General features: G+C 35.4%; 1 protein-coding gene across 1 annotated transcript in view; it reads left to right on the top strand.

The window, feature by feature from the left end:
• Positions 1 to 27,647, top strand: part of LOC140449359 (guanine nucleotide exchange factor for Rab-3A-like) — a 72,760-nt gene that overhangs the window by 12,349 nt on the left and 32,764 nt on the right. The window contains exon 3 of the mRNA XM_072542502.1: positions 805 to 1,262. Within this exon, the coding sequence (XP_072398603.1) occupies positions 805 to 1,262 (458 nt within the window). The remainder of the gene's footprint in view (positions 1 to 804; positions 1,263 to 27,647) is intronic.

Raw genomic sequence — 27,647 nt, 5'->3', positions numbered from 1 at the left:
ACAATATCTTTCCGATTTGATATTATGAAATCAATCTCATTTTTTGTTCTTTGGTTCGGACTCTTCCATGTCCACTTACGTTGGGGTTTCTTTCCGAAGAATGAGTTCATCACATGGCTCGAATGACAGACAATAGATGGACAAAGCGGATACTGGAATGGAGACCAAGAGATGATGCCTACCGAAGTAGAGGTCGTCCACCAACACGTTGGACTGACGATCTAAAACGTTGTCATAGGAATTGGATGCAAGAGGCACAAGATCGAAATAGATGGAAAATTATGAGGGAGATCTATGTCCAGCAGTGGATAAGCGAAGATTGAATGATGATGATGATGATGACTTATCTATATGTTCTTTAGTTATTGTATAGCGAGAAACTGCTTTCTTTTCAATTCAATTTTCAAAACATGTATACCCAATACCCCGGCACTGAATCGACAAATCTTTCGTTTTCGTTTTATGTTAACCCTCGAACCTACTGTATCAGCTACCTGAATCTCATAATACAAGGAGGATACATCGAAAGATAGCGAGTAAAGACACATTTGTAATGAAAAAATGCTTAAGAGTCGCTTTAGTTTTTTGAACGACCCTCTAGTGCTTCGGACATATTTTTGAATTTATAATTAAGTGCTGTGTTATCAAGCTCAAGAAAACATAATATAAAGATTGAAGAAAATAAAAATTTATTATACAATTTGTTAAACAACATCTTTATGTTGAAAATTGTACCGTTGTTTGTTTGCGCATCTCAACGACAAAGAGAAATTTGCCAAGATGTACTTTAACCTTCTTTTACAGGTACAACAGGGGACGAATCTTACACCACCGACGACGAAGACGACGTAGACGAACCCGACATAACTATCAAAGACCACGTAACTCGCAATCTTTTCAACGATCACGCCCCCGGTACTTTCGGTTGTTTTTCGGACATTTCCACGATCACCGATAAAGTCAGACATTTAGGCGTAATGCACAGAAACAGTTCGGACAGTTCCGTATATAGTGAAAAATACTCGGAGGAATTAGGTTTAGACGACAAAAACCACGACAGTGATAACAGAAGTGCCGCTAGTAGTAGTAGTTGGACGAACGGCGTGACCGAAACGAAAGAACAATGTTTTTTGCGGTTGCAAAGTGAACTCATGGAAGCTAATCAGGTGTTGAAGCTGCGGGACCAGGAGTTGAGCAGGCTGAGCAGGATACGACAAGATGTCGAGTCGGAGTTGGAGGATCTGACAGCGAGTTTATTTCAAGTAAGTGTTTGGTCACATACAGTTTTTTTTTTAGTATCCCATTTCTTTCCCAAAGAAAACTACTATAAACAATATTGTCAGATGCCTGAAATTTTATGTCTACTTCTTCTGGGATCATTTCCACAATAACAGCAGCATTACTACAACCAGGCTGGGTAAAATAAGTTGATATGGATTCTTTAGTAGAATGGTCTAAACCCATTTTTTATATTAATAAAATAACACAATTTGCATACCTATTTTATTTTAGTACTTACCATTTTCGTTTATATTTCTATCACAAAATTGCCCGGAGTCTTTAATTAAAGAGAAGAGCCTTTTAGTTCGGCTTGAATACATTTTTTTGCTTTACTTGCAGTAAACTCATACTGTTTCCACTTTTATCTTTCTATTTTCTTTAGGTTATTGTATTCATTAACGGGGTTTTCCTACCATTGAGAATTTTCCAAACTTTCCTTAACAAAAAAATTATGATACAAAATTATTTTATATGTCTATTTTTGAATAAGAGCCCGGAAGACTTCGGCGGGTCACTAACAGATAGTAAATAAGGATGTTGTACATCCGCTGTTTAACAATCAAAACAAATTCCTTTGTAAATATATTTATAACATTCCCAGAAGTCTGTGAAATAATTAGCCAATTAAAAAATTATTAAAAAATGTTCAAAATATTATTTCCTAGAAGCAACAAAATATTTATATAGAATGTACTACTCCTATGTTGTACTTAACATCTCGGAAAGTTTTTTTGATACTCCTGTTCCCGCGTTAGGTAGTTTACAGCTTTCTCATCGTTTCTGCTGATGCAGCAACGTCTCTAAGATGTAATTAATCATCAGTGGATTTTTTCCTTCTCGAAATTTTCTTCTTCATTTAATTATTCCTCTTATTATAGTAAGATCTTTATTGAAGGCTGGCAACAATCTCAGCAAAGTAGTGTTTATCTGTGAATGTGACTTCAAGCTAGTCCAATCTCCTATATTTTTTAACAACAACAGAGAAAGCATCCCTGACGAACTCCTTCTTGTATTAGTACTTTGTAATGTTCGCGTTGTTCTACATTTAGTTTCATAGTTTCGTATGATGCAGCAACGTTTCAAGGATGAGTTAAATCACACAGAGCAACAAAAAAAATATAAAGTTTTGTTCTAAAAGTGTTATTGACTGATTATTATAATACTTTTTACAATGAATCCAAAAAATAAGAATAGTTTATTTCCTATTACTGTTTAAATTTGTTTAAAAATATTTTATTCTATGTAAATGTAAATTCTCGGCTATAAGTTTTAATTTGCCCAGACGACAACCATGTAAGCCCTAGCAAAGCCGTTGCAATTTTATACAGACAGTATAATTTCATATGTTGGTATAAGAGCACAATAAAGAAGGTGTGGAGAGATTTTGTCTAACAAGTTATTTCTTCACCCTATCGATCAACTATTTACCACCACGATTAACCAGGGATCAATCATTTAACTCAATAATTTAGTATGCTTCTGGCACATCTATTTAAGTGCCCAACAGTAGTCAGCCAGCATTATCGTACTCCATTTTCCTTTATTTTTTCCACACTTATCTTGATGGAAACGTTCTTCATGTTCACCACTAATATCTCCAGGATTTTAAGAGACACATCATTGACATATTCCTTGTAGCTGTCGTCCTTATATTTTCCAATAAGCTTTTAACCACATTTTTGAAACAGGTTCATGCTCTTTTTTCTAAGTCGTTGTCTCTTTTCTAATTGTTATCTTTTATCATATATTGATTTTCGCATCACAGACTAGGAAACTCTTCTTTTAGGTACAAAATATCTTTTCCATTCTTGTTCATAGCTTTGACAAAGTTTTTCCTCGATCCCAACTTAATGTGCTGTGGTGTCAGGTATACTTTTTAGAACCAACCAAAGGCGTGTTTTCAACATTTTTTTTTTATCAGGTTCAAGAGATTTTCGCTTAGGCCATGATTTGTTTTTATAATGGCCTTTGCGATCGTGACTATCCCATTCCCAATGGAAATAGTAAAACTATGTGTACCCATCCTACAAGCCAAGTAACATAGCAATTACTTGATCTCCATATAAGTTCCATAGGTATCTATCATATTGGATATCTAAAACCAGTTTCGTATTGCCAAATGTCTCTTTTATCTTTGCAGAATGGTCCAAAGGGACTGAAGGAAATTGGTTACCGTTATCCAATAGAACAGACTTGGATGCTTTCTATTCCCAATACAAATTTGTTTAGAATTGAATATCGTTGTTATCTAGGCTCTTCTCTTGTAGGATGTTAAAAGCACTTTATGTTGTACTCTATCGAAAGCCTTCTCATAGTCGATGAAACATACAGAATTGCTAACAGGATTTTTAGAATATCGTCGCGATATTTTTTTTGTTCTTTGATTTGAATATCTTTGTCTTATTTATCATTATCTTATTTGTTAAAATTTCCACCTCAAAACAGATCCGCCTTGGTCTATAACTCTTTAAAGATTATCTGCTCAGGTAAATGCCCAAATTCAGTGATATCAACTGTTTCGGTTAGTTTTTTTTTAAATTTATTTTATCGACAATGTTGTGGTCCGAACCACGTCAGTACCGGTATCTTAACACCAAGAATTCCGTATCTAAATCTGTCTCGAATGAGTATAAAATGTATTTTTGGTCTCTGGCGATATTTAGTTCACTATACTGCTGAAGACAAACAGGGGAGGCCTATGTCCAGCAGTGGATTGAGAGAGGCTGATGATGATACTGGGAAAACTGTCAAGTGTAGAAGAGTATACGAAATAGAAACTTAAAAGTGTTCTTTACGATGAAATTTTGTTCTTGGCGGAATTGTCTTAATGTTTCGCCTTGCTTATTGAGTTCTCCCAAACCTTACTCATCAACATATTGGAATCTCCTGACACTAAAATATTGGAATTCGTGTAATTAAAATTGTTTTTTTGTACGAAAAACCGTAAAAAGCCGTTGTTTCTTTTTAAAATTGCGCGAATTAATGCCCAAACCAAATTAATTGCTCAGATAAAGTTTCCTGGGTACTCAAACACAACTCGAAAGAAGCTCGAGCTCCTTCGTCCCTAATTGCTCTAACCATTTTAATTTGAGGTTCTCAACCCTGGCGTGAATATAGCCAACAGGGCCATTAGCGTATTTATAGTGTGCACCCGCGATCGCGAAGAGCTGGCATTCATAAGAGTTTATCGACCCACTGTTAGTGAATGTAGATGGAATGTCCAAGAGGTGGAGAGAGGATACGCTGAGACTGAGAACGAGTTTGGTCTATTCTATTAATTTATTTTAAGTGCAACAGCGAGTAACTTTAACGGGATCGAGACATCAGGACAGGCGCGTTTTAAGACGAATTTTTTAATAATTTTGAAGAAATTTACATCTTTCAAAACATATAAATATATACAGTGTGTCAATTTTAAAACTTACAGTGGGCTATATCTCACGAACAAAAGCTGATATCGAAAAATGCTCGAAACCGTTTCTAGGCTAGTAAGGGGGAACTAAAATGACATAAAAGAGAACTATCCCCCTAGGCCCCACCCACCACAATCAAAAAAGTTTAAATTGCAAACACCTACTTGTGATACATGATTGAAAAGACTATAAAAAATGCTATCCAGTTAGTTTAAATGGAAAATTTAATGAGGGTTTTGTTGAACTCAAATTAAAAAGTATGCTACCTACTCTGTTCATATTTCAAGTTCTAACTGAAATTCACAGAAAACGTGTCCATTTAATAAAGCAGTCTGATGTCTACGTCCACAATACGCGTAACTGTCACTACCTACGAACAAATCGCTGTAGATTACATCCCTCAGATAAAAATTAATCCCTGTTACAAAACAGGCGATTCTATGTCACTCAGATTAATGGTTTGAGCCAAGAAAGCGTCTTTGCTCCCATTCTCTTCAATATACACGAACAATCAACCAACACCAGAATATACGGAACACTTCTTTTATGTTGGCGATCTGGCCATCACCATGCAGAGAAGAACTTTTAAGGAACTGGATAGGTACTAGCTCAAAAATTCACTTAAATAGAACCCAACTAAGACGCAAATTAGCATCTTACCTTTTTCCTTATTATCCTTATTATATATAGTACCCCTGCTTGATTCGGTCCAGATCGGTCCACGCCAGGAAAGTTGACGTCATCCTAAATGAAACATGCAAACTAACAACAGGCTGTATAAAGCCAACTCTGATAAAAAACTCCATAGAGCCATGGGCTTTGCTAGCCTCAATCACCGCAGAAAAGCTTGCGAAGCTACACGAAACAGATCAAGCAGATAATTGATGAACGCATCTTATCTACGGAGCCGAATGCAAAATTTAAAGATTAAAATCTCATGTGGCCATGGACGGTTGATCTACAAACTACCATCTCGTCGAGAAGTGGTGTGAATTTTAAGTGGCCAATAAATCGAATAAGAACCGGGTTAGCTCCAGTAAAAAGCAATCAAATAAAGTGGGGCCTTAAACATGAAACAGAAAATAAATGCGAATGTGGCGCCTTACGGAACTTGGAACATATACTGACCTACCCAAGCTGTCCTAGTAACTGCGACCTGGATAACTTATGACGTAGCTCAATACTGGGCCGACAAACTTGAAATTCCGGAAATGAAAAAGTAAAGTAAGTGTGGTCTGACTCTAGATTTGTTGCTGTTAAAGTTCTTAGAGAATTTATCTATATTTGTAATTTGTTATGTGTAAGCTATCTATCGTTGGCTATTGACCTTGTGCATTATAACAATGTGTCGTTACGTTGGCGTTTATGGGGAAAAATCGTTTTCTTTATTTAAGTATTGTTAGGCGAAGCAATGAAGTAGTAAAAAGTCCAAAATCCACCAATTTTGCAGTGCTCTGAGGCACCTGGTGTATCTGGGTCCCGTCTCCTTGAGTTTTGTGTAAATTCCGTGTGAGTACAGGAGCCGAGGCTGTCCTGTACCCCAGGTGCTTCCGACGCTAGCGCCGACATAATATTAGTGTCCAGTAACCCCAAAAACTACCGAGTAACGAGTTTGCATTGATTTTGTATGGAATTTCCACAAAACTTTAGGAGACGGGGCCAGTTGTGCGCACCACGTGACTCGCACACCATCGCCGACATGATATTAATGTTCAGCGATGCCAAAAATCCCTGAGTAATGAGTTTGCACTGATTTTGTATCGAATTTTCAAAAAATTCCAGGAGACGAGGACCTGGTGCACCAGGTGCATTGGAGGAAGTTATATTAGTATTCAGCGATGCCAAAAATCCGTGAGTAATGAATTTACTCTGATTTTGTATTGAATTTTCAAAAAATTCCAGGAGACGAGGATCTGGTGCACAAGGTGCCTTGGAGAACACCAATGTCATGATATTCATGTTCAGTGACCCCAAAATCCCCTGAGTAGTAATATTGAACTCCGCCACATTTCGAAATGCACTTCAGAAAATGCATTTTCTTTGTTGCACCTTGGACAATACATTTTCCTTGTATTCCACATTATCATTTTTGTTCACAAAATTTCTAGACACTCATACGAATCGAATGCAAAAAGTTTTATTAAGATCCATCCTTACTGCAAAAATTTGGTTGGTTTATTGCTTAATTTCCTCGCCTATATGGAAACAAAATTCAATGGGGTGTTTTCCATTACGATTCATTGGATCTTTTATGTTATCTACGATGCTATTTCTTCTTCTTCTTTACGTGCCATCTCCGCGACGATTATCATGACTACTCTGATCTTAGATGTTGCCGCTCTGAATAGTTCGATTGATTTCCCTCAAGTTACGCAACCATGAGATTCTTCTCCCTCCTACACTTCTCTTGCCCTGGATTTTCCCTTGTATAATCAATTGAAGTAGGTTATATCTCTCATTACGCATAACATGCCCCAGGTATTGCAGCTTTCGTGTATTGATGGTTTCCAATATTTCCATTCTTTTGTTGACTCTTCTCATGATTTCGTTGTTTGTTACATGTTCGTTCCATGATATCTTCAGGATTCTTCTATACACCCACAGTTCAAATGCTTCCAACTTTTTAGTAGTCGACGCGTTAAGTGTCGATGCTTCTATCCCGTAAAGCAGAGTCGAGAAAATGTAACACCTTGCCAGTCTAACTCTCAAGTCTAATTTTAGTTCTCTTGCACAAAGTACCTTTCCCATTTTATTGAAGTTTGTTCGTGCTTTCTCTATTCGAACTTTGATTTCATTGGAGTATTCGTTTGTGTGATTAATTATTGTGCCAAAATAATTGTAGTTTTCAACTTGTTCTAAAGTTTTACCGTTGATTGTCAGGCTTTCATCATTATTTTGGGTTTTTGATATCCTCATAAATTTAGTTTTTTTGATGTTTATTGATAATCTATATTCTTCTCCATACTCAACTATCTTGATCATTAGCTTTTGGAGGTCTTGGAGGTTGTCTGCTATTATTATAGTATCGTCCGCATATCTAATGTTGTTAATTGGTGTTCCATTGATCTTTATTCCTGCTGTTTCTCCCTCAAGAGCTCTTTTCATAATTTCTTCAAAGTATGCATTGAATGTAATCAAAACCTACATTTCGAAATACGCTAAAGAATGGTCAAGTGCTACATATGGTCCATCTTGCTTTATGGCATGGAAACGTGGACTTTGAAAAAAACATCTATCAACAAACTTGAAGCATTTGAAATGTGGTCATTGAGAAGAATGATGCGCATACCTTGGGTGGATAGAGTTCGAAACGATGACGTCCTTAAGAGAGCCGGCGTGGAAAGGGAACTCTTGGAGCAAAATATGAAATACCACAGTTAATCCTAGAAGGGAAGATCGAAGGTAGGAGAGGAGCCGGCCGCAAACAATTATCCTGGTTAAGGAATATTAAAGAATGGACAGGAATACACAATACAGGCGAGCTGTGTCACGCCGCCAAGAACAGAATTCTAGTAATGAGATAGTCGCTTACGCACTTTGGTGTATGGCATGTTAAGAAGAAGAAGATGCATTGAATAGTAGTGGTGACAATACACATCCCTGTCGCACTCCTCTTTTAATTTCGAACTCTTCTGTCTTTGTTCTTGGCTTGTCTTATTTGGTCCATCTTGCCGAGTATTTCGTCGGTCATCCAGTTGTCTCTCTTTCTTATCGGTTCTTTTAATATCTCTCTGCATGGAACGAGGAGGCAGTTTTTTTAATGTTTCCCATTGTTGGTTTATCTCGTAGGTGTTAGTATAATTTATCAAAGTTTTCGTATATTTTCTGTTTGTTTTTTTATATCAGCTTCTTTCAGTTTTCTAACATCTAATTTTGGAGTTCTTTGGGGTTTTCTAATATGTCTTACTTTTGCATTTAAATCTCAAAGAATTACTATTTTTTCATTTTTTTTATGTCGTCCATTATAATATCTTGGAAACTATTATAGAACCTTTTAGTTAAACCACTTAATCGTTTCGTACATTTAACTGTTAGGTAAAACTTTTTCCGTTTTTGGTTTCAAATGTTACACCAGGTAATTAATAATCAATTATACCAACTATTAATGTTGTATGGTTTTTCCCAGACGGAGAAACCAATTTTTTATAACCGGTAAATTAAAACTTAATAATATTACAGCCATTGCATAATAATATCCTGTTTACTCTATTAAAAATAATATTTATATTTGAGGATTATTGATGTTGTTGAATGAAATTATAAGGTGGCCTTTCATAGAATATTTTGTGTATAAAAAATGGACTTAATAATAGATTTAAACGACATTGTCCACAAAATGTTTATTTATCAACGAAGAATGACATATTTTGACATTGCAGAAATGTATGCCATAATACTAGAAGACCTGAACGCAATTACAACTAACAAAGAACTTACAGTCGAGTTCAGACAACAGTAGTTGTGGCTTCAGAAAGCTGTACCTTTTTCTTTCCCTGCATTATGGACTGTCGTAAAAAAGTTTTTATAGGTTTTTCTTTTCACGAGCAATAAAGATGGTTTTTATTATTATAATATATGTTATAAATATCTTGAAGATATGAAAATTTTTATCAAGAAAGTTCTCCGAACGAAAAAGGTAATTGTTTAAAGACTATCATCCTATTGTTGATAACTTTGTCGCAAATGCCGCTCAACTTTTACCGGTTGTATCTCAGAAATCATTGCTCATAATTAAACTTTGTTTGCATTTTTATTAGAAGCGTCTTGCTGAGTCTTTTCCAACGCCGTTTCCTAAATTTAATTTAAGCTAATAGTTACTGAGATATTGTATTCGTTTACAAGCCAAAACATTGTTTATAATATTAAAACATTCCAGAGGGCTGTCCAAATACGTTAGATTAGTTGTTCCATCTGTTACATAATCGAGTAAAGAGTTGACATTGCAGAAAAAAAACAGGAAACAAAAGCTATTGAAATGAAATACCTGCTAAAGTACACTGCACTAGACATTGTCTAGAGTTTATAGTTAAATATGAATTGTCAGCTATTTAAAGGCGGTAAATGATCGTTCCATGCAAATCGACACGTTGTTAATATATGCAAAAGTGTGAATTTTCTCGTTAATGGCTAATACACGTGACACATTCTTAAATATTACCATAATCGGTCCAAAACAGCATTTTTTACACCTGCACGTAATTTAACGCGTGATTAGACTTATGCTCTTCATGTTAATGCTTAACTTTTACTTTTATTCATTAATGCGCTTTGCATTTCTGTACTGAATAGAATATTTTGTGGACGTGTATGATACAGAAAGGTTTTTTGCATACTAATATACTCCTTTCTATTAAATAAACTAATTTGGAAACTATATTCAGCACTGTACACTGGATCATCAGCTTAATAAAAGCTGGAGTAAAAATTCATACAAACAAAACGAGTGTATATAGATTCTTAATATTGTTCTCAAGCTATTTTCTTGTGGCATCTTAATGCAATTTACTATTTTTGGAAATAGCCACAATTTTACTTTAAAATTAAGTTTATTTGACCATTATTTTAATTGATTAATTATTATTTTGTATTTTGAGAACGATCTCCGAAGTGGAAATCGAAACTTCAAATAAAGTAAAATTGTGGCTTATTTCCAACAAAAATAGTAAATTATAATAGATTCTTATTTAATGCCCACTACAGAACCTCTGGAGATATGATAAATATAGTTTTTCTATTTTTCCTTTGTCGTTCTGGTCCCCACGAACTTTGTAACTTTTTCGTTTGCAGCTAATATTTCGTCTACTGCTATGACACGTGATGGAATTTTTGATTTGGAGTCAGATAATAGTTGACGAACATCTTGAAGTTTAAATGATATATTATTTCTCGCAACATATCCCCGTAGATTAGTTCTATGGGGATAAGTTCACAGTGCTAAGGTGGTAATCGCAACGCTTTAACACCATGTTCTTTTGCTATTTCGTCTCGTGTGTACTAGACTTCTTAAATTTTGGTGAATATTGTTTGCATAGCTGCAATAACTCTTTTTTGAGTAAACCTTCTGCTGGCACTAATATTTCTTTGGTTATTAGCCAATCCAAGAGTTCTTGCTTTCTCCATATAGTGTTAGGTAACGATTCCTTTAATCTTGAATGGTATAAACTGGCATTGTGCATGAATATTACAGAATTTACAGAATTGATCGGTAATAAATCTATCATTTGACTGAAATATTCCTCAAAAACATCATCATCATTATTCTGGTTTTACAACCCTCTGGGTCTATCAAGGAGAGTTTTTCTAGCTGGGTCATTTTGTTCCATCCGCATTGCATGCCCTATCCACCTCAGACGTCCTATCTTAATATGTTTTACGATATCAGGTTCCTGTTATATTCTATAAAGTTTGAAGTTGTATCGTCTTCTCCACACTACATTGTCATTCACCGCTCCATAGATTTGCCTTAGTAGGCAAATCTGTAGCCTTTAAACTCAATAATAAGGCCATTCGTTCTTCGGTTTACAATAAATCCCACACCATCTATGGATATAGAGGCTTTCATTGCAGCTGTAATATATGGAATGGGTTCTCTTGTCAAGAGTGCCAGTTACCGTTCACTGCATTTCCTGCAGTGCTAAAACATCTATTTTTTACGTGTTCACTATGTCTAGTAAAAATGTGAGTGCTTCAGTTCCGTACAGGGTTCGGGTATTCCATGTTCCTAATTTTAATTCCATTTTTAGTTTGCAGAGTCGTCGTCGTGAGTTCCGTCCAGCTAATAGTTCTTGAGGTTCCGTAATATATGTTTTTTTACAGGAAGATTTCAGCCTCTAGCCCAACTCCCAACTTGGAGGGCCATACTCATATGTTAGGGTTGCCATACCTAAGTCTGTTTTGGTTCGCGGTTAGTATTTTTATTTCCTAACTACCCACCACTTGGGGATGCGCCCGGGGATGGGGATGGGAGACAGACAACTCCCCACGGATTCCTCAAAAACATCAGCAGTTATTTCTTCATGGTAGTCGTTCGTAGAATTTGAAATAAAATTTAGCCAGTCTCTATCAATAAATCCTTTATCTCCTCCAATATGAGTAATAATTAACCTTTACCATTTGTAAATTTTAAGCCCCTAGATAAACCTTCTATAAATGTCTTACAAGCATTTGTAACCAGTTTATCTTGCCAATTTTTTTTGCAAAATACCATTTATTTACCCATATTTCATCTAAATAAAAAATATTTTTGCCTTCTCTCGTCAATTTTCGAATTTCCGTTAAATATTGCCTCCTCCAACAAATAATTTCTTCTTTCTCTTTGAGCAAATATTTTCTATTGTTATTCTCGTAAACGAATCCTAATTCACGTAAAATTTTCCACAATTTATCTCTTTTAAATGTTTAGCAAAGATTGGTCTTCGTTAATGTCTACAAAAAGTTTATCCAAAGTAGGATTTTTTTGTAAATAAAATAAATGAACTTTTCTTCTCATCAATTGTTGAACAATATCGTCTATATGAATGAGTTTTCTCCCTGTTGACGTTTTAGGTACTTCTCTAATACTTCTACTCTATCGTTGCTTTAAAAGTCTATAAATATTTGCTTCTCCAACTCCGATCATATCTGAACACTTAGAAACTATACTCCGAACAGTAATTTTAAAATATTCAAGTACAAGAGCATCATGTACATTTAACACTAAAGTTCTCATTGGCACGGTTAAACGACACTTTAATTTCACATGAGAGTAAAATTGGACGTTTGTGATATTTTTACTACACAAGTTCACTAATTAATATCGCTTGTTATTATAGAACTAACAATTCTGCTTATTATAATCATAGAACTTTACAAACACAACCTGTTAATCTTGACTAAAATGATTCACAATCTGTAAAACGCGTTTTGCCGCTTGGAAATTTTAACTCTTTCTAAGAAAGTTGAGGGCTTATAAATTGACCCTCTCCTTTTTGGAAATTGTAAATATTTTGTACTTGTAGAGATTGCGTACTTATATCATTTGTTGATTAAAATGACTACAAAATTTAAGTCAAGAATTGAAATAAATTTGTACTTATGTTTAAAAATTTTAGGTAAAACTCAAACAATTTCAGAACAATGCTGAATATTTTATTTTAGACAATCTCGGTCACTGTTTTATGATGTTATATTGGGTTTTATCTCATGTGCAATAAAAGTTGTGCTATCAATAATTTTCAAATGTACTATCGTTTATCTTTCTTTTTATTTGTCCGAGCAAAATTCTCGTGTTTTTTTCTTAGTGTACAAATCCTATTGTTATATTGTTCGTTCTCAGAGATGCTTTCATCTGTTTGTTTTGCAATATCGTATGTCTCAATCTAACTTCGGTACATACCAACCATTGTGCAACCTGTACACATTCTCGGTTTGTTACTACACCTTACATTATAAACATAAAAGGCGTTGGCCCTACAAGGATTGTCAGGGCCGCGAAGTTACGGCGGCTGAAATAAAACAGAACAGAAAACGTTGTTGAAATAATCGTATTGCGTATTTACTCGAAACATTCGGCTCCGAGATGGTAGTTTACGTTGAAAGATCTTAAAAAAAAGTAAAATCAATCAATAATTTATTGTATCTAAGAAAAATGTATTTTTTATTACAAGAAGTTTTTCAGTCTAAAATTTATTTGGTATTGACTGAAAGTAGATTAAAATCGTAAAATGGCTAACTACACTCAGGTGCAAAAAAATCGATCCATGGGTATTATTTGTTGAAAAAAGAAAACGTTTGAAGATATTAGTTTTCAATCAGGTATATATCTAAAAGTATATGTTAGATTAAAATAATTTTTACAGATCATCCAAAAAAATCATTTATTTATAGAGACATACGCCAAAACTCAAAAATACAAGAATATTCAAAACTTTCTGAAATTAAGAAAAACATTGATAATAAATCAATATCTAGTGTTTCCCCCTCGGGCCCTTATAACAGCCTGTACACGTCTAGGCATTGAGGTAATTAACCTCTGGATATCAAATTGATCCAATTGGTCCCATATTTCTTAAAGAGCCGCTGTAAGTTCAGCCAAGTTGTTTGGACGAGGTACTAGTGCTCGAAGACGTCTTCCCATCATATCCCATAGATGTTCTATGGGATTGAGATCGGGACTGCAAGCTGGCCAGTTCATACGGACAATTCCCACCTCCTCTATATATTGGTTGATGATTCTAGCACGGTGAGGACGCGCATTGTCGTCCATAAAAATAAAATTAGGTCCAATGAAAGGAGCAAAAGGTACCACATGCTGATCTAAAATACTTGTTATGTATCTTGCAGCAGTCATAGAACCTCTATCTATAACAACTAAATCAGTATGTTCTTCTGAACTGATACCAGCCCAAACCATAACGGAGCCCCCCCGATAACTTATTCTTTCCGCAATATTACATCGAAAATATCGCTCTCCGTGTCTACTCCAAATCCTTTCTCGGCCGTCTGGTGACTTTAGACAAAATCTAGACTCATCTGAGAACAATACATTGCTCCAATCTGCATCACTTCAGTTTTCATGATCTCTTGCAAAAGCAAGGCGAGCTCTGCGATGTTCTATGGATAGTATTGGAGATAGGGCTGGCCTTCTGGATAATAAATTACCTTCTACAAGTCGTCGACGAACTGTCCATCTGCTTACATCCACATTTCTCACTTCGCTCAGACGATTTGCCAGTTCAACTGAAGTTAGATGCCGATTTCTCAAACATGATGAGTGAAGAAATCGATCATCTCTTTCGGATGTTACCCTTCTACGACCTGATCTTAGTCTTCTTGTGAAGTTACCGGTGTCGCTAAAACGCCGAACTGTTCTTTGAACCGAAGACCGACTAACACCCAACATTTCAGCTGCATAATATTGGCTACGACCATCTTGAACTAAAGTCACCGCCCTTGCAGCATCTGTGGGAGTGAAAGACATTTAGGAAGAATAATTAAATTAAAATATAACACGTTTTGAAGATAAAATCACTACACTAGTATGGTTGTTGAATTAAAAACAACATTCAATAAATATCTACTTGCTTCAGACCCTTTTTGACAAAAACCTGAAATACCAATTTGTTTTAAGAAATATAAAAAGCAATATTAAAAATATTATTTTATTTCTCGTATACGAGAACCCCTAAATACCTAAATTTACATACGTAATTTAATGTCTCTAAAATTATACAACTTCAAATAAATAAGAAATAAGGAATGGATCGATTTTTTTGCACCTGAGTGTAGTATACTGCGTTTGGAAATGATTAGAACAGTTTTTAAGTAATCCACAACGTAATGGCATAAATCAGTAACGAAGAATTTCAAATTATTTGACATTTTCTTTTCGCGAATGTTCAGTTTATTCTAAGGCAGCTACTTGAAAAAAAAAATGGGAATTAAATAGGTTTATAATCTCTTCATGGACTTCCGATAATCATACTATAGCATTAAACGGGATGTCTGATGTGGAATGCAATGACAGAACTTTCTATTTCTAAAAAATTGATTCAGCTTTTTAAAATATGTGTACAATGGCAGTATAGTACAATTCTCCCAATATTTGAACCACTGTAGAAGACAAGTCTAGAAAGGTATTTACAGACGGAGTTGAAAACGTCATAATAAAACTCCGAAGTGTAAAAGTCTTTTTTGGAAGACAGTCGATATTAGTAGGTCACGAAGGTTCTCCAGTTTGCTTCGGAGAAATTTGATGAAATGGGAATCTCCCTTGAACAAAAAAGTAGGAGACGTTTTAAAAAGATAATGGCTGGAGAAACAGCCGAAGATGCCGGACTATCGCTCGAAGATGAAACTAAAAGAATGTAGAGACAAGAGCTTCAAACTAGAATGTAAAGAATGGAGACTATTCAACAAAATTCAAAATCATTCAGATCGAGTATTTACTCAATGATTGTGATACAGAACTTTGTGTATCAGCTGAGAAATTTTGTGAATCCTTCGAAGAATTCGATAAGCAAGAAATTGTTAATAAAATCAAAAAACCTGAAAAATAAAGACCTGATGGAATCTGTTCCAAATATTTTTGTTGCCATAATCGAAAATGTCGATACAGAAATTATAGAAATCAAAAGAGGTGTTTCAGAAATCAAAAAAGAAACTGGAATATTTAGGCTACATTACCAGATGTGCGAAATATGAGATATTAAGGCTCATAATGCAAGGTAAAATCAAGGCTCATAATAAAAGATCCATAGCAAAACGAAGAATTTCCTGGCTAAGAAACCTAAGAGAGTGTTATAGTTGCAGCTCAGTAGATCTTTTTTGAGAGCAGCCGCCGATAAGGTACGGATAGCTGTGATGATAGCCAACCTCCGATAGGAGAAGGAACTACAAGAAGAAGTAAAATAATTAAGAAATAATTAGAAGTATAATTATTGTAGTTTCGCTCATAAAACTTTTCATGTAGCTCTGGTAAATTTATTTTCAGTTTCTTGATATTCATACTGTAAATATTGGCGTAAATTAATCGTTAGTATAACAACGATCTCGTCCTTGGTTTTGTCGAGAAAATTCGATAAAGTAAACGTTTCCTTTGATAACAAACACACAAAATACCGCCCATTAATTTCCATGTCGTGAAAATTTTTCTTTCTAACTAATCAATCTTTATTTCTGTTTTCAAGGAATATCCTCGTCGATAGTCATTGAAGTCCGAGAAAGGTTGTAGTATCTAATTAAATCTGTCGTTAGCGGTGTATCTCCAGCGCAGCGCGTTGCATGTGATGTTCTCCAAGTACCGGTGGTACTGGCCGGTACCATGCAGTCGGTCGTACGAAGAATGGACTTTCTCGAGAATAGATGTGTGCGCCCGAAGAAGGTGAAACCGCATTGAATGTTGTGAATGTCATTGATCGCGATTTTCGTGTTGGTACTTTGAATAAAACAATACTCGTTGAATAATCTTATTAAGGAATTACCATTGTTCGGCGAAATGTGAAAAATATTTATATGGGCAGCTTGAAATCGTGTCTTTATTAATTTTGAATTGCTTAAGACTTTATTTATATAAGAAGATAATTGTGGAAGAAAGAAAAGAGTGATGTCTATATATGGCAGCCTCTCTACACTTCAACCTCACACGATTTTTAGACCGTTATCCTGTAGTGGATGGTACTCTTGGCGAAGTTGATCTATACTCCATTTAGAAATGCTTGAGAGCACAGCTTTTATGGCAAAAATAATATAATTAGCACTACAAACCTCGAATACAATACAAAATAGAATGCGATTTAGCTGTGTTTATGTAGGGAATATTATAAATAGCTGGTTAATTAGTTTGGAATATACTAGTTCGGTCCCATGGTTTCATGGTTAAGCCGATGAATTATTTATCTACTAAGTTCTTGGAAAATTAATACCGGCAAAATGGTACTGTGACTGTTGTATTTTATATAGAAATATTAAAGGGGCTGTGACAATTCTGGCTATTTTCCCATAAGAAATCGCTAAGGTCCATTCTGCTCGTTTTTGACTCATTTTGTGGTGGCGGTAAAACGTCTCGTCCGATCGTGACGTGCAAGGTATTAATGGAAAGGGGATAGCGAATACGTTAACATAAAAACAAAGATGGCGGCATTGCCAAAAGGACACTAACTTTGTAATGTCTAAACGGCTCAACGTTCAACAATGTGCAAGGTATCGATGGAAAGGGGAGTTGGTAATGAATATGTTTAAACAAAAAACAAACGCAAAGACAATACCAAAACGGCACTATATCGTTTCTCTGTTGTTATTAGTCAGATTACTACGTGTAACACGTTAAATAAAAGAGGAGGGGATATCGAATCATCATTCAATCTTCGCTTATCCACTGCTGGACATAGATCTCCCTCATAATTTTCCATCTATTTCGATCTTGTGCCTCTTGCATCCAATTCCTATGACAACGTTTTAGATCGTCAGTCCAACGTGTTGGTGGACGACCTCTACTTCGGTAGGCATCATCTCTTGGTCTCCATTCCAGTATCCGCTTTGTCCATCTATTGTCTGTCATTCGAGCCACGTGACCCGCCCAGTTCCATTTTAGTGTTGCTACTCTCTCTACTGCATCAGCCACTCCTGTTCTTTGTCGTAGCTGGCGATTTGGGATCTTGTCTCGTAGTGAAACGCCCAACATAGCACGCTCCATCGCCCTTTGACACACACGGATCTTTTGAACTGTTCTCCTTGTCATGGTCAACGTTTCGGCACCGTAAGTTAACACTGGCAAAACACACTGATTAAACGTTTTTCTTTTAAGGCATATTGGTATATCAGACGATTTGAAAATATGGTTCAGCTTGCCGAAGGCTGCCCAAGTCAGTCTTATACGACGGAGAAGCTCAACGGTTTGGTTATCTTTTCCTATGCGAATCTCATGACCTAGGTATTTATAGGCCATTACCTGGTCTATGGATCTTGTTCCTACGCATATATCTTCGCTGACTACAATATTTGTCATCATCTGGGTTTTAGATATATTTATTTTCAATCCCCCTTCTAGCGAGGAAAGGTAGAGCTGATTTAAAAGTTCTTTGGCCTCATCTATCCTATCAGCTATTAGTACAATATCATCTGCAAACCTTAGATGGCTAAGCTTTTCTCCGTTTATGTTTATGCCCTTGTCGGTCAGTTTTGTCCTTTTACATATATATTCCAAAAGCGTAGTGAACAGTTTCGGCGATATGGTGTCCCCCTGGCGTACTCCACGTTGTATCGGGAATTTCTGGGTTTGACGATCACCCACTCTAACACTGGCTGTTGCGTTTTGGTATATATGTTTAATTATATTTATATACCGATAGTCAATTCGGTATTCTGTCAAGGCTTCCAACATTTTTTGTTGATTTACGGTGTTGAATGCCTTTTCATAGTCGACAAATATTAAAGCTAGTGGTTTATTATATTCAGTGCATTTTTCTATAAGATTTTTTATTACATTATTTTATTATTATTACATTATATCGAATATGACAACAATAAAATCAAACATGGCAACTTCGTTGTTATTGGTTCAATTACTACGTATGAAGGGGTAAATGAAAGAGGATGGGCTAATGAATATGTTATCACAAAAAACAAACGCAAAGACGTCATTCACGTCATTTCAAGTGGCATTTCACGTCAAATGTCACGTCCTGAGTCGAACGTCACGTCCTGCGTCAAATGTCACGTCATTTGTATAAACCATTGGTTGTTACATATTTATTTTTATTATTTATTTATTAATTTCTAAAGATTCATCTATTATTTAGAATTAACTATTCAATTAATAGAAATATATGGCCGGAGCGAATTTACCTGTGACCCTTTTCTGTGGGGTATTCAAATCTCACTTCCAGAGCGAAGTAGTATATGACCTTTTCAGTATACAATAGAATAGAATTTATTTAGTCAATTTAAGAAACGACAAACACACTAAATAAAAATATAAAAACATGAAATATCATCATAAAAGGCAAATACCCTGACCAAACTAATACTATTTTGTAAAAGCTGTACTTAGGTAGTCCTTTTTTGAATAGGAATAATGTTTCAAAAAGTGTGATTTGATTTTAAGCTTAAACGATAACAAGTGAAGACTGTTACTTCATCTAGCAAAAAGTTATACAAACCAACATCAGTCGAATTGTTTATGCTCTTTTTCAACCTAAAACGTTGTGCTCTAATAGCATCTCTAGATATTGTATCGTGATCACGGAAGTTACGAGTTTATTTTAAACTTACCTTTGTTGGCATGTTTTTAAATCAGCGTCTCATATATATATATATATATATATATATATATATATATATATATATATATATATATATATATATATATATATATATAGACTGAAGGTAGTGGCATAAGTAGTGTCATAATACCTAAATCCAGAAATAATGGTTGACAGTATCCCCTACACTCTGCTCTTGCAAGTACATATCCTCACTACTGTTTTTTTTTCAGTTTAAAAATTCGATCTGCGTGAGAAGAATTACCCCAAACGGTTATTTCAGCTTTTCCTTCTGATTTCATGCAGTGCCAATATTTCAACTCAGTATTTTCTAAGTTCTTCTGCCAAACTAATCATAGGTCCTACCTTTAAACCAGCTTATTCCGCTGAAAGTTTGCTAATGTCTGAAAGAACGTATTCCATTGCCGTACGGATGAGGTTTTCGACTTAAAAATTAGTTGGGACGTTCCAAAGGTATTTTGGGAGTCATTAATAGGGCTCCGCTACTTTATCTTGGATCTATTAGTATAGCAAACAAATGAATCCAAATCTATTTTTGGTTTAGCTCTAGAAAATCCTTCTGGTTATTTGAAAAGACATAACAAAGTCGAATTCAACTCCCATCGTGGATATATTCGTCATTCAATACTTCTATCGTTCAGTATATTTTCAGCAATGTACTTCATCCCACTTGCTGGTCTGGTATTATTGGTTTTTAACGTTACCGGTGCAGGACTACACTTTGCGCCGAGGCTGAAAGCCTATATAAACTCGGCGACAGCTTCAATCTTCACAAGAAAATTAAGGAAATTGCTGGTGTCTTCAAGAAAAAACAAGTCACTGGTATACATAATGACCAAAATGAATTAATAACGGACCCTAGCGATATACTTAATACTTGGAAAATGTACACAGCCAATTTGTTCAATGATGACAGAACACAAAAACCACCACAACTGGGAGACCATTTGTATGGCCCAAGTATTTTGAAAGCTGAAATTGTACACGCTATCAAACTATTAAAAAGTAACAAAACCCCAGGACCAGATGATATGTACGCAGAAACAATCAAGTTACTTAATGAAGAAAACCTAGACATTATTGTCAAGCTCTTTAACGACATCTACGATACGGGCCAGATTCCAAAAGATTGGCTTCGATCTACATTTATCGCCCTACCAAAAACACCACGTGCGAACTTCTGCAAGGACCACCGACTAATAAGCCTAATGAGTCACTTTTTGAAACTTTTCCTGAGAATACTTCACACTAGATTGTTTAAGAAATGTGAAGAGGTCAGTGGATGGAGTCAGTTTGGTTTCAAAAATGGACTTGGCACGAGAGAAGCGATCTTTAGTATGCAAACATTGATACAGAATTGTTTAGATCAAAGAAAGGATGTTTTTATCTGTTTCATCGATTACGAGAAAGCATTCGATAATGTAAAACATGAATTGATGATAAAATACCTACAAGAGTTGGGATTGGATGCAAAGGATATAAGAATCATTGCCAATCTGTATTGGAATCAGACAGCAACAGTACGTCTTCAAAATTCCAACGAAACAGAAGATTTCTCCATTAAAAAAGGAGTAAGGCAAGGTTGTATACTGTCTCCAATGCTGTTCAATTTATACGTAGAAAAAGCCTTCGCAGAAGCAGTGGAAGACTCTAATAAGGGTATTAAAGTTAACGGCATATTTATTAATAACATCAGGTATGCCGATGATACAGCCATAGTGGCAGATAACATCGAAGATCTTCAATGCCTTTTGAATGATCTAACTCTTGCAAGTGAAGCTCGGGGTTTGAAAATAAATATCAAGAAGACAAAATCAATGATTATAAGTAGAAATGATTACCCCAACGCAAAGATATATGTCTCTGGAGAAGAAATCGAACAAGTCAGGCAATTCAAATACTTGGGATGTTTGCTGAATGAGGGTTGGGACCCCGGGAATGAAATAAAGAGCAGAGTTGAACAAGCCAGAAATGCTTTTTTGAGGCTTCGTAAGTTTCTGACTGATCGCAAATTGGACTTCAACCTCCGATACAAGATGCTTAAGTGTTACGTGTGGCCTGTTCTCCTGTACGGAATGGAAGCATGGACGTTAAAGGCCAGTTCCATTAACAAACTTGAAGTGTTCGAAATGTGGTGCCTGCGTCGAATGCTCAGAATATCATGGACGGACAGGGTCAGAAATGAGGAAGTACTCAGAAGAGCGGGCTTACAGGATAGGGAACTTTTTAATTATGTAAAAAGTAAGAAGACTGCATACTTGGGGCACATTATACGAGGAGAACGATACACTTCTCAGCAACTGATACTCGAAGGGAAAATAGAGGGTAGGAGAGGTCTCGGACGTAAAAAAATGTCATGGCTGCGCAATATTCGACAATGGACAGGAATCCACAGCTATGAAATGCTTCCCAATGCTGCTAAAAACAGAATTATTTAATCCAGAATATTTAACATCTCACCTGACAAGACGATGTACGGTGGACGCCTACGCAGAAATGCATGGCACCTTAAGAAGAAGAAGAAGGTGCAGGAACAAAAAACTGTGTCAATTCTATTTTCCGTATAAAAAATTACCAAATTACTGTTAACATTTTTGTTATATTATTGTTTCCATACAAATAATAATTCATGACTTCGGGTCCGAAATTACTTTTAATACATCCTCGTATATTTCACGACTCCAGAGAAGAGGAAATTTTTCACTTAATAATAATAACCCATCCGAGGAATTCAGTTCAGTTATATTAGCTCAAAACAGTTAAATTCGCTGAACTAACTGTACGCGAAAAATTATCTTCTTTCGCATAATTTGTGAGAATTTTCTGTTACCCACATCGCCATTATCTTTTTAAACCGCTAGTTTAGAAGGAAAGTGGCTTTATTAGATTAATTAGCATATCAGATTTAGCAACCAGTCGACGATTTTCACACATCATCTCGTTTTTTGTAATATATTTATGAATTATGTAAGTTATTTCTTTAGAGGACATTTATAATAATACTAGACGGCTATTGGGCAATCGTATTATGTTATAATATTCATAAAATATAAAAATGCTGTTGGATATTGTTGTGTATTAAAAACTACATAGCAATAATCTTCTTGGAGAGAGTCGTACGTGGAGAAAAGGATTTTTACCCAAATAAAGCAAACAAAACGTACTGGCTCTTTGGAAGCAAATCAAATTTATCTATATCAGTGGTTGCTCGTGAGTAAAATTATGGGTGGGGGACTATTATTTTGAGCGGCAAATACGAAATTATGAACAACCAAAAAATATTAGTGAAAGACAAATATTGCTAGCTACATTTTCATAGCAAGCTTACCTATGTACCTAATCATCATCATCAACTAGCCTCTAACGTCCACTGCTGAACATAGGCCTCTATAGTCACTCTTTTTATGTCATCTGTCCATCTCGTTGGGGGTCGACCTCTATTTCTGTTAGCGTAAATTCGGGGTCTCCATTCCAAAATTCTTTTTGTCCACCGGTCATCAACTGATCTTACTACATGACCTGCCCAGTTCCTCTTTGGTGTTGTTATCCTTTCAATAACGTCTGCTACTCCTGATCTTTTGAGTATAGTAGCATTGGGTATTCTATCACGTAGAGAAATCCCTAACATTATTCTCTCCATTGTCCTTTCCGCAACTTGTAGTTTACTCACTGTTGTTCTTGTGAGTGTTAGGGTTTCTGCACCGTAGGTCATCACTGGCAAAATACACTGATTAAATACTTTTCTTTTCAGACACATTGGAATCTTAGAGCTAAAAATATCCTTCATCTTTCCAAATGCAGCCCAAGCGAGGTTTATTCTTCTTTTCAGCTCGATTGTTTGGTTGTCTCACTTATTCTGATCTCATGGCCCAAGTATTTATAGGAGTCAACTGGCTCAATATCTTTGTCTTCTACTCAGATGTTTTTGTTGTGGACTAAATTTGTCATAAATTGTGTTTTTGAAAAATTTATTTTAAGACCAACTTTTTTTGTGGCAGTATGGAGTTCTTGGAGCATTATCTGTGCTTGATCAAAGCTGTCTGCAATAACAACGATATCATCTGCAAATTTAAGGTTATTTAAAAATTTTCCATCTACATTAATGCCCTTTTCGTTCCAATCTATTGTTTTACAAGCGTATTCTAGCAAAGTTGTAAATAATTTCGGAGACATGTTGTCTCATTGGCGAACGCCTTTTTCAATACGAAAGGTCCCAGTATCTTCATTAAGTCTTACACAGGCTGTAGCATGCTGATTAGATGTATCTGATGAGGGATATGTATCGGTGATCTATTCTACATTGTGTTAGAGCTTGGAGCATTTCACTTTCATTGACATTATCAAATGCTTTTTCAATGTCGACAAAGACAAGTATCAGGGGTCTATTATATTCAATGGTTTTTTCAATCAACGACTTAATGGTTTGCAAATGATCGTTTATTCCGTATCCAGCTCTAAATCCTGCTTGCTCGCAAGGTTGATAGAAGTCTAGTTTTGATGTCAACCTATTAGTTATTATCTTCATAAACAACTTATAAACGTGAGATAACAAGCTAATAGGTCTATAGTTCTTTAGCTCTGTTATATCTCCCTTTTTGTGAATGAGTACTATAACAGCTTTATTCTACTGAGATGGTGTAACCTCTTTTGAAAGGCATAAGTTATATAATTGTATCAATGCTTTCAATACTGTCTTTCCTCCTGCTTTAACTGCCTCAATAACGATTTGGTCATCACCAGCTGCTTTATTGTTTTTCATTCGATTTAATGACTTTGAGACTTCTTCGATTGTTATTTCTGGGATATCCCCTGAACCCCACATTCCGGACTTTTCTCAACTTGGTGCCGTCTTTCTTACCCCTTTCTCTATATAATTCTGTGTAAAATTCTTCAACTACCTTAATTATCTTATCTTTATCTGTTACCACTTTTCCATTTCGATCTGCGAGCTTAACAATATTCTTCTTACCTAGAGCTTGACATCTCTTCAGCACCTTTAATCTTTTATTTTCCTCGACAACCGTTGTAATCTTTTTTGTGTTATATTGTCGTACGTCCCTTCTCACTGCCTTACAAATATCTTTATTAAGTTGTTGTAGTACGCGTGCATTCGTATCGTTTTTGTTCTTAAGTTCTCTTCGTGTCTCCATAAGTCTTTTTGTCTCTTGACTGATTTTTTCCTTTTTATCTCTCCTAGGATTTGTATTGCACTTTTTCTCTGCGTTCTTAATAGCTTTTATTAAATTATCATTTAAGGTTTCGACATCCATAACGTCTATATTTGTTGTCTCTAGACATCTCAGAATTTCCTCTTCGAAGGACATGGTGTTTTCGATTGGATTCCATCCTATTGGGTGTGTTTTTGTTATCATTTTGTATCTTTGTTTTTGGAGATTTAGAACGATCTTCGCTCTTACCATTCTATGATCACTTCCCACTGAACATCTATTAAGAACTGTTACATCATGGACCATGTCTTTGTTGTTGGTTAAGACAAAATCAATTTCATTTTTGGTGACTTTATCTGGACTTGCCCAGGTCCATTTTCTTTGGGGACTTTTTTTGAAAAAGCTATTCATTGCAAAGACGCCATTTCGTACCAAGAAACCCAAAAACATTTCCCCTCTTTCATTTCTTTGTCCGAATCCGTAGGGACCTTTTGCAACTTCGGTCCCGTCCAGTTTACATCCCAACTTAGCATTAAAACTAAGTACCTAAGGATTCTAGTAAATAGTCCTGGTTTATTAGTAGATATAAGTTCACAATACTTCCAAGCACATCACCACTCCAATATAAAAAATTGTCTTATACCCTAAACAGTTTCTAATAAATAACACTATTGTATTTTAGACGCAAGATTTACAATTAAGTTCAATTCGACGTGTTTTCTGTCTTGCAAAATGGTTAATGACGGGTTCATTAAATTTTTGGCAGTTGGATATTAATTGTTTTCAAAATGGATAGCATCATGCAGAAATATTTTTATCCTCTTTAGAGTTGAAAAGGATCTCTCTGCTTCTATTGTTATCATAGAAGTTGTGCATGCAATGTTTATTAATTTTATGAACTCTGAAAACAAATTTGTAAGATCGTTTTCAACAAAGACCTCAAGCAATGAGGTCGCACAAGACTACTCGCCGTTCTAAATTCAGTTCTAGCGAATAGTATATATAACTAAGATTTTAATTTAGAGGCATCTACAAATGGATAATGTTACAAAGCAATCTTCAGTTTTCCTTCGGAAAAAGTAAGGTTGTTTTCAGGAAATAATTTGAGATCGAATAGTGCCGCAAATAAATTATATTCTTGTCACTAAACGATGGAGGAGCTCAATAATCAACGTGGAGACAAAACCAGCTACAGACTCTGGTTCCGACCACAAAATGTTACAAGCAGAAGTTATACAGTAAAACAATCACAAATAAAAGACAAAATTTGATTCCAAAACACCCGGAAAAGTTTAGAGAAACATTAGCAGAAGCTGACCTACCAGTGACTACCTGAAACCATCAACAATACCAATCCCAAAGACAAAACAGCTAGGAAAAAACATTGAATGACTGAAAAGACTTCCAATCTTGTAGAAGAAAGACGAAAACTTGGAAACGGCACATCAAATTCAAAACAAAAAGAAATAGAGATATGCACCATAAATACATCTATAAAACACTCATGCAGAAGGGACAAAAATAATTATATTAAAAACATATTTGTACAACTAGAGGAACATGCTGACCGCCAAGAATCTAGAGAACTTTTCTCAAAAGTCAAGTATCTAGCGAAAGAATTTAAACCGCAGACACAGATCATCAAAGATAATAGTGGAAATACCATAACAAACCCAGACGGTATCGCAGAGGTGTGGAAACAATTAAAAAGCTAAAATTCAGAAAAGCACAAGGAGAACATGGCATAATAGCTGAAACACTCAAAGAAATGAGAGAATTAGGGATGGAAGTAATGCTTAGAATTTGCAATGAGATCTGGAATACCGGAAAGTGGCCAAATGACTGGGGTAACTCACGTTTATTCCCATATAAAAAAGGTTCACCGACAGATTAACAGACATATAACTAGAAGAAAAGAAGGCATAGAGCGAATGATAGTTGAAGGTAACGGAGCTGGTAAAAGATCCAGATGAAGATCTCCAGTACGATGGTTGGACCAAATAAATACTCATTCTCCGAAGCAAAATCCTTACGAAGGAGAACAGATAGAGGAGTGCCGCAAAAGTTAAATAGGCCGTGAATAAAAGTCGATCCTCAATAGTGACCTTTATTAGATCACAAATTTCCTTCGCCGTCACTTTGCTATTTTTCTAGGTTCGTTTCCTTTTTCCAGCTCGAAAAGCTTAGCTATTGTCGTCAATTATTATCTTAACTCCGATAATTTGAATTTGATTTTTAAATTCTTGTATAAATATTACAAATTATTGATACAAATTAAAATTATACTTAAACACTGAAGAAACAAAAAGTGGTCTCCTTTTTTTGACTCTACCAAACATCGTTCTTTATTGATATAGCCCAGGGAAATGAGAAAAAGTACAGTATTGTTTTGACAGTCACTGTAACTACTATATGTATATTAATCTTTTTAGATTCTGTAAGGCAGAGTACTAAAAGTTGTGCAAATTCATCTAAATTTTTAAAGTGAATAATTTTCTCTTGGTATGATGTTTTTGCTGGGCCCGAAATAATACTTAGCCTGACGCGAAATATCGAGACGCCTGCAGTAACTTTGCGGTTTGTAGTAATATACATAATATACACTTATTAATTATAAGCAATTGTGCTTGTTCATTTTCGGATTAATACCTCTATGGAAGATTGTCACTTCATCTTTTGCGCAGTCATCCGATACTTCTGTCAATTGGTGACTTATATCTTGCTATTTTGGTGGCACGGGTCTCCTTCATTATACTTTTGTGGCTATTCCATTCTTTTTTGTGTCCATTCATTTATACACTGTACGATACATTTTCTTCTAATGTCTTCACTGCTCTTTCGATGTCTTAGTGTATTTCCTGTAATTCTTCTTAATACTCATCTCCAGGGCCGCCGCTACCATGTGTGCCAAGAATGCATCGCACACGGGCGGACAACAATAGGGGCGGCCAAAAGCAATTCACTGATAATAATACTTTTTTAAAACGAAAATAAATTCAAATAATTAAACAGTAATGATTCAGATA

The sequence above is a fragment of the Diabrotica undecimpunctata genome, chromosome 9, assembly GCF_040954645.1.
Source record: "Diabrotica undecimpunctata isolate CICGRU chromosome 9, icDiaUnde3, whole genome shotgun sequence".
NCBI lineage: Eukaryota > Metazoa > Arthropoda > Insecta > Coleoptera > Chrysomelidae > Diabrotica > Diabrotica undecimpunctata.
Note: the sequence above shows the minus strand (reverse complement) of the source record. Positions and strands in the feature narration are given on the sequence as shown.